The sequence below is a fragment of the Balearica regulorum genome, chromosome 3 (assembly GCF_011004875.1).
Source record: "Balearica regulorum gibbericeps isolate bBalReg1 chromosome 3, bBalReg1.pri, whole genome shotgun sequence".
Taxonomy (NCBI): domain Eukaryota; kingdom Metazoa; phylum Chordata; class Aves; order Gruiformes; family Gruidae; genus Balearica; species Balearica regulorum.
Genome location: NC_046186.1, coordinates 43,054,743 through 43,063,503, shown reverse-complemented (window position 1 = coordinate 43,063,503; position 8,761 = coordinate 43,054,743). Strand labels below are relative to the sequence as shown.

Below are 8,761 nucleotides of genomic sequence, written 5' to 3'. Positions count from 1 at the left end.
AACGCAAACAGTGTCATATTCTAAGCTGTGAGTATTAATTATTCAGCAAGTGAAAGGAATACAGTGCATTTTTGAGGCTACCTTCACATCATTCTCAGAAGTAATGAGGAGACCGCAGGGAAAGTGCTCAAAGCCCAGAGTATGGTGGCTGTTTATCCGACAATGCTGAGCATATTACGATGATTATTATTATGTTATTATGATTATTATTATTTTATAATATTTTTTCTTTATCTACCTAAAGATCCCCCTCACAATTTACATTTCTTGTATCAGCGTCCCCATTTGCGCAAGGATTGTTTCAGATTCTTGCATCATCTTGCCACCGAATTGCAATTACACCCCCTGCGCTTCTCTTCGCCTCCTTCCAAGACAATAATCACTTATCCCGTTTACACGGCATTTGTATCCTCCGAAAGCACACGGCGATGCACTTTTAACAGAGCTGTACAAAACCCGTTCCGAGCCGCACAGCATCAGCCCCGGCAAAGGTGCGTTGGGAAGAGTTAGAGGTAGGGACCGGCCAGGGGCTCCGCTGGGGTCGCGGAACGGGGAGCGCGGAACCGGGAGCGCAGCCGGGGCCGCCGCCTCCGGCCACGGGGGGCTGCGCGGTCCCGGCCCCGGCCCCGGCCCCGGCCCCTGCCCCAGCCCCGCCGCCGCCGGGGAGAGGAGCGGTCCCACCGTGCCCGTCGCACCAGCCTCCGCTCTGCAGCGTCGCTGAGGGCACGGTAAGTTTTTGTGTCGCCCCGTTGTTTCACTCACGGAAGGGCCAAGGGTGCGTCTGGGGAAGGGAAAACGGAGCGGTGGGGGCACGACGCATCCCCAGGAAAAGCACTCCCGGCCCGTAAGGTGAGCGCTGACTAAAGAGATTTGGCAAGTTCCAATCCCCCTTCGGTTTTGCTTTTTTTTTTACTTTTCTTTTTTTCCTTTTTTTTTTTTTTGGTCTTTTCTCCCCCTCCTATTTAAATTGTCTCATTGTTAGCGGATTACCCGCGCTTCAGGTTACGCCCGACGGGGAGGGGGGGAAACAACCGCCTCTTCCCCTCCAAAATAAGATCTACATCGTCATTAACCTGTTCTTCGTATTTGGGGAAAATCGGAGACGGAGGAGGGAAAACCCAAACAAAACAAAGGGAAGGGAGCCCAGCTGATGTCAGCCCTCAGGAACTTCACTTTTGGCAGAGGACTGTCTCGGGGCACCATCCCGCAGCTCCTCCCGAAGTTTCCCTTTCGGTGGCAGCAGCCCAGGTGCACGCTCGGCCCGGCCACGGCCGGGCACCGCGCCCGGGGCAGCGCCGGGACCCGCCGGCGGCAGCTGGGGCTGGGGCTGGGCCCTGGCCGGGACCCCCCTCCTTCCCTCCCTACCCTAGCAGCCGCGGCACGGGGCGAGTAGACGGAGCACCGGGGGCCAGCCGCCCCGCTCGCTCGGAGAATAAGCCGGCCGGCCGCCTCCAGGCGTGCGGGGCAGCCCCCAGGTGCCGTCCGGGCCCTGCGCCCCGCTCCCGGCTCGGCCCCTCCGTCCCGCCGCCTTCGCCCCGCTCACAGCCCGCGGCTCCCCAGCACCGGCGGCAACCCGACACCGCCGCACGCTCATTGGGCGGCACCGCCGACCCCGCCCCCCCAGCCGCGACGACTCAGGCGCCGGCTCGGCCCGCTGGGCGCCGAGAATCGTTGCCGTTTGGTCAGCGGTGGCCGTCAGTCAGGTTGAGGGACGGGCCGCCCTGCCGCTGCGGTCCCGCCCCCTCGCCCCGATTGATATTATCGGAGCGCGGCGCGGGCGGCCGGGCTGCAGTCGGGGCTGGCGGGCGGCCGGCCCGGTGCGGGAGCCGGGCAGCGGCGCGGAGGAGGCGAAGGAGAAGGAAAAGGAGGAGGAGAAAGAGAAAGGCAAAGGCAGCCGGGAGGGAGGGAGCGCCGAGCCAGAGACTAGCAGAGCAAATTCTCCACCGTCCTCTAGCACCCACCAAGCGGCGGCAGCGGCAGTGTCTAGAAATATATAGCTAGAAATATAAAATCACCCCGCTCCTGCACCATGGTTTTCCAAAGTAGGCTCCCTTCTTGGATTATTTTGTGCTCCGTCTGGCTGTTCCGCTTTGCACACACGGGGGAGGCACAGGCTGCGAAAGAAGGTAAGGTGATGCGGAAAACAAAAGTTTGGGCTTATTTATTGCTTTTGCACACGAAGTCTGTGCGGTGGCTTAGCGGAGGACCTGCCTGCCACTGCGAGCTGCTTGTCAGCCCCCCCTTTAAAAAAAAATTAAAAAAGAGATTTTTTTTAGTCGAGGTGGGAGGGAGAAAAGAGCAAGGCATTCACTGGGGGGTGTGCGTGTGTACGTGTGAGAGACCGGGACAACTGCCTTCGCTCTCCGGATTGAGGTTTGCGAGGCATTTGCACGTGATGAAAAGGCATGGGGCTGGGGAGACAGCCCCCGGCCCGGCGCTCCGTGCGGGGGAGCCTCATGCCTTCATCCTCCCGGCGAGGTGCGGGGAGGGCGGGTTACCTCGCTGCACCCCGGGCGGGGGATGCAGGGGCTGGGGGCCGAGATTCAAGGCTTGGGACGTTTCGGGGAAGGCACGGCGCGGGGCTGAGGCTGCGGGGCAGCTCCGCGCCACTGCCCGTCGGGGGCCTGCAGCGCTCCGGCTCCCCGGGGCCGTGCACAGACCGTGGGAAGGAGCATCGGGGTGCAGTTTTGCACCTCCCGGCCATACAGGCTGGGCATGCACGTAGAGGGTACATACATCCTGGCGTCATGTCGGTAAAACGTGTGTGCTCTCCCCCAGCTTCGCTGGAAAGAAGGAGAGGTTTAGGGATGGATGTTGTACGCGATGTATGTATCACAACGGGGCTTCCCGATTCCCATCCATCCAACACTGGTATCTGTGTAAGGCGAACCCCGGACATTTGTTTCCCCCACGCACAGACAGAAAACAGGCGGTTTTCTCGCAGAGACTGGTGAAGGTGTATGAAATCAATTCGCAAAGTCCATTTGGGAATCTCTTTTTCTCACGCTGAGAAAATCCTAAATGATTCAAAGGAGCGCCCTGCTCGCGTTTGACAGCCAAAGGCGAAGGTCCGTCTCCATCTTCGGGGGGGGGGGGGGAAGAGGGGTGAACGACAGAGAAGAGGGAGTCAGGGGCTTTTTCGGTATGTCTGCATATGTATGCGTTTGAAGGTTCCCCCCCGCTCATCTGGATACGTCAATATTTTTCATCAAACCGTTGGCATGCAGTAAAATACCATTTCGAGGTTGTAACTGGAGCTTAAAAAAATCCTTCAATTAAAATGTTCTTTGCCCCTAAGAGAAGGCGGCGATGGCGAGGTTAGAGAGGGAAAGAGGAGAGAGCCTTTCCCTAGCAGCATTTGGAAAGTTTATCTGGAGGGGTTGTAAAGCACAGAGACCCCCACAAAGGGAGTACTAATGCGTGGCCGTGGGGTGGGGAGAGGAGAAGGGCCGGGCAGGCAGGGAAGCAGGCAGGGAGGGTGCGGGCTGCCTGTCCCGCTCTGCCCTGCGGATTGCGCCGCGATCGGGGCTGCGCCGGTGCCTCCCGGTGGTATCCTGCCTCGTGCTTGTGTGTGTAATACGTGTATGGATGTGCACATATATATATATGCATCTATACATATAAGTGTGTGTGTATAACGTGCGTATGTGGGCAAAATCAACCTAGCCAAAGGAGGGTCAGGAGGGGGCGAGCGGCAGACAGGGATTGATAGCGGCTACCTGCTGCAAGCGCAGAAAGCTCCCGCGGAAGAAAGAAAGAGTGGGGGAAAAAAAAAAAAAAAAAGTAACTTTGCAGCTTCACCCCCGGCCTCGCCGAAGGGCCGGTGGCGGCAGCAGCCCCGCGGGGTTTCCCACCGCTCCCCGCTGGGTACAGAAGAGGGATGAGAGTGTGAGAGACTGAAAAGTTTTCCGAGTTTCCTTTCTGTAGCTAAATAAAAGCCGCGATGAGATGCCGAAGAAGAGCGGGGCAGGGTCCGCCTGGCTCTCCAAGCGAGGGGGTGACCGAGTTACCTGCGGACCCCCCTGCCAGCGCCGCGGCCGGGACCCTCGCGGCGAGCAAAGGCGCGGGGGCGCTGCGCACCGCTGCCCCCGGGGGGGAGGTCCTCGCTTTCCGCCCTGTGGCTACGAGTCCTCGGGGCTCCGTCCCGGGGCTGCAGTCCCGGGCGCTGCCTCCCCAAGCCGGCGGCTGCCTGGCTGGGGGGGGGGGGTGGGGGGTGTGGGGTGTGGCGGGGCCGACCGCGGTACCAATGTTCCGCTGCTGCTCGGCCGCCAAGTCCCGCTCCTCGGCGCGGAGGGGCGGCCGCCTGCGCGCAGCCCCGCGTAGTACCCGGGGCGGGTGAGCGGCTGCGGGTCCCCGCGGAGGCGAGAGGCCGCTGCTCCCCGTCTGCGCGGCACCCCGCGGAGCCCCTTCCAGGCGGCCGCGCTCCCGCGCTTCGCCCGCCGGTTTTACGCCTCCTTTCGCTCTCTGTCCCGCCGCGCAGCCGAGAGGGGCCCCCGGCGGCGTCTCCCTCCGCGCTCGGAGCGCTGCCCACTGCGCCCCCGCGGAGGGTCCGTGACCGGGGTCTCCGTGTGCTCCGTGCGCGGGAGGCTGCGCATCCTTGCGCGGCTGCTGGCGGAGTGCGCGGAGCACCGCGCAGTCGTCCCCGTCCGTCCGTTCCCCCCCCCCTCCATCGCTTCCCAGCGCTGCACGACCCGGGCTGGGAGCAGCGCAGCAGCCGCTCGCCTGGAAATCTCTTCCCCAGTAACTTTCGGTACCACACGGAAATGCACCGTTTTCTTTGCAAGGGGTGTTTGCGGAGCAGGGCTTTATGCTTGTTTGTTTGTTTGCTTGTTGTCTTTTCTTTCTGGGATGTGCCCGCCCGTTGCTATGTGATGGAGCATTGCTGCCAAGTAAAAAGTATAATGAATGGCAGCCATGGGACGCTGTGCTGGTGCTGAAATGGTTAAATTTTTCGTGGTACCTTTTTTTCCAGGACCATTATAAATGCTCTTGTTTAACAAACCACCACATACACCACCTGCTTTTCTATAGAAAGTGTTACAAAGTAAAGCCCCTTGAATCCAAGCTTAATGAAATAAGCAGATAATCTTTCTAGAGAGAGACTATCAAACTTCCTTAATGAGTAGCTCCACTTTATTACTGAAATAAAGGCCTGGAAGCTACCATTTTGTGTTCAGCTAACTTTCCAGATATTACTCTATGAACCTTTAAATAGTTTTTAAAGTCACATCATCTTTCTAGTAATTCATTGAAATTTTGTGTTAAATTCTACTAGGACAAAGGGCCGAAGCTAGAATTATAATCGTTTCAAAAGACCCGACAGAAGTTGCTTCAAGTTATAGCCTTAAATCATGTATTGAAATATCAGTACTTAAATGCTGCATATAAAGTTATAAATAGCTTTATAGCTAAAAATATACTGAATAGTTTTAAATTAGAAATGTTACTTTTTATTTAATCAAATAGAAGCATGAACTTAAACGTGCAGCTTTGAAAAAGTAATCTTCAAAGTGTATCAAACCTAGATATATGGTTGATCACTCTACAGCTTTGCTGTTTGAAAGAAGGTATTACAGCAAATTATTTCTTTTTTTTTTTTTTTTTTGACATGATAGGTTAACATGTGTATCATTTGAAGGTATTACGGAAACTTATATGCTAAGAAAGAAGCTTATAGCTATAATTGAAATATAAAATATATAGAGAAATGTATGTTTGGAGGTAACAGAACATCCATAATACAACCTCCAATATGTACTGTAAAATATGAAGAGTTGGTTTATTAGGCTGTGATTAACTGCTTTTGGAGACGGGGTTACCTTTAGCTGAAAATAAGTGTGGTGCTACAAGAACTCATGTCTTTTTGTACAGAAGTGTCACTGGGGTATATTTTGTGTATACAAAGTGTGAGGTAATTGCAGAGTCCTTTATTTTCTGTATTCCTGGTTGTCATTTGTTTATAGAATTACTGCTTTATCACCTAAGGGACATATTTTTTTTCTTTCAAACTCAAAAAGACCATTGCTTTTGCAGTGCAACTCCTGGTAAGGTGTAGACTATTCCTGTCTAAATCAGTTTGGAAAAGCGTTGAAATGTTGGTGTATGTTTGTTTGTTTGTTTAAAGCTCATTGTAATAATGAGCATATGGGAAATGTCCTTCTTATGACAAAGGAGATGAAGGGAGCATGCATCTTAATCACTGATTAGTAACACTTTAAAGCACTAAGAAAAACAATAGACTTTGATTTAAGCAATGAAATTGTTAAGATTAATGGATATCTGCTTATATGTGGTTGGTACATAATCATTTAATCATCTCTTTGCAAGTAAATGCATGGTTGTTGTTGCAGATTTTTTTTTAATAGTATGAAGAAAAAAATTCTTTTTTACAAAAATATATTATTTTTATCACTTTTTTATTCAGACTTTGTTCTTTGGTTTTATACTGCCACTTACTATATTTAACAAACAGTGGAAATTCTTTTTCTTTTTCTTTTTTAGTAATATTGCTGGACTCTAAAGCACAACAGACAGAGTTGGAATGGATTTCCTCTCCTCCCAATGGGGTAAGTACTCCAGGCAAAAATTAAGTTCGTAAAGATGAGTAGTTATTTTACCAAAGCAATTGAAAGGCTTACTTTAAACTAGCTCCCCCTCATATTTCTCTCAGTAATCGTACCAAGTGTTTACAGCTTTTTCATTTTTAGAATGGCAAGAAGCGTACCTCAGGTTACAGCGTACAAATGTACAAGCTGATTAAAAGGAAGAGTCTCTTTAGAAACTCACCTAAATGTTCTCAGTAGTTTTATGTTTTGTAGTATAATCCTTTATGCTGTACCAGAAAGCTCTGTATATTTATAACATGGTATTTTAAGTCACTTTTTCTTTCTTCTTTTAGAAACAGCAGATTTACTTCTGTGTGGAAACTTTCTAAAAATATGTTTTTAATTTTCTGTATAATGGGTGATCATAAATTTGTTTACGATGTTTTCTTTGTAATTGAATAGCACAGATTGAAGTGCTCTAAAATAAAAACATTTATACTGCAGATGTGTTTGAAATGACATTCCAAACTTGAAACATCCCCGGTCTTGAGGAGCTTGATATCTGGAACTAGGCACGAATTATGTGGTTAGGGCCATCTCCAGCTTGCTTACAAATTAATCTCATGGTACTCCATGAAATGTACCATTGTATCATTATAAAAAATGAGAGGTTTAGAAACATCAGTGTTATTGTCTTATTTATTATATACGTAAAGTTGAGAAATGCTGCTTTCAATCTGACTGAAAAGTGGTATAAACCCCCTTCTTCCTCAAGCCTTGAGAAAGAACATTTTCAGAAGGATATTATGGGTATATTGTCCTACCTTAGCTCAGTCCTACCTTAACTCAATCTGACAAATCATAAATTATATGGACAGTTCTTACTCATGGAAGCAGTCTTGCTGAACTCGTTGTGACTCCTTGCATGAACAAGGACTTGGGGGATCAGGCCCTTAATCTTCAGCGTATTAAGAAATCTGGAGCCAGAAGAGCGTGAAGTGTGAGTGGGGATATAAAAGTGTAACAAATCCTTTAAATAAGAAGAATGAAAATCTGAAAGTGTCTTTCTTTGAAAGCAAGATCGTAAAATCAATACAAGCATAAACTGGAAACGAAGCTGAGGACTTCAGAAAGAATGTAACGCGAGCTCAACACGTATGATGGCTAATAACCTCGGCATTAGCGTTTTGCACTGATTGAAGCTTTTACCAGAGGTGTTTGAAAGATTAGCTTGGTGGCAATTATATTAGGCTAACCTGTAGATAATGAAAGACATGTCAACACATGTTACACATGTCAGCATACGGAAAGATGAAAGTAGAGTCAAATTCAACAAATAGTAAAAGGCGACTTTCAGAGGTAGAAGCCAATTTTAATCAGGAATTAAAAATGAATCAAAACTAATGGCTGGATTTGTATGCGTGAAAATGTTCAGAAATAGTTGCTTGTAAATTAACATAAAAGTACCATTTTAATAATGTAATTTTGAAAATAAATGTTTTTCTAGTTTTAATTACTAGATTTTCTACTATGCAATAAAGACTTCATCGGAATAAACACAGAAAATCTTGTGGAGAGAAACTACTGCATCATCACAGTACAGAATATATCACCCAGCCACTCGTTAAATGCCTCATTCAACTGCAAATGTTACATCTAACAACGATCTCGAACATTGTTAAGATAACTAAGAAGTTAAAATACCATACATTCAAACCAATAGAACAGGATGCATTCAAATGGAATTACATGTGTATCACCATATGTTGCAGCAGGACAAAAAAAAGTTGAATTTTCTTGCTGTAAAAACTATCGTGGAACTGATCACTTTAAAAAGACTTAAATGAAACATGACCTCAGATGGCATAGGTGAAAATATATCCTGAAGTACTGATGTATTTTTTTTTTCCTCTCGGAGAAGCAGGTACATCTCCAATTGACTATTTGAAATAATAGCTCTGTGACTACATAATTGAATCATAAGTCATGTTATCTTAATTTTTTAGGAAAATCATATTCCGTGGCTTTGGGAAAATATGGAAAGATAGATTTCAGTGTTTAATGCTAGGGATACTGTAAAGTAGGATTTCTTATCTGAATTTAGTGTTTTGTATTGTTTTCCTCGACTGTAGCGTAAGAATCTCTCTGATACTAGCTAGTCTCATGTAGTGGGTTTTTGACTCCAAGAAGGCTCATTTGTGTTGTATTCCAGAAAA

General features: G+C 48.8%; 1 protein-coding gene across 1 annotated transcript in view; it reads left to right on the top strand.

The window, feature by feature from the left end:
- Window positions 1-1,783: 1,783 nt before the first annotated feature.
- Window positions 1,784-8,761, top strand: part of EPHA7 (EPH receptor A7) — a 160,889-nt gene continuing 153,911 nt past the window's right edge. Inside the window, 2 exon segments of the mRNA XM_075747723.1 lie at window positions 1,784-2,126; window positions 6,502-6,566. Coding sequence (XP_075603838.1) covers window positions 2,030-2,126; window positions 6,502-6,566 — 162 coding nt within the window. The 5' untranslated portion in view covers window positions 1,784-2,029.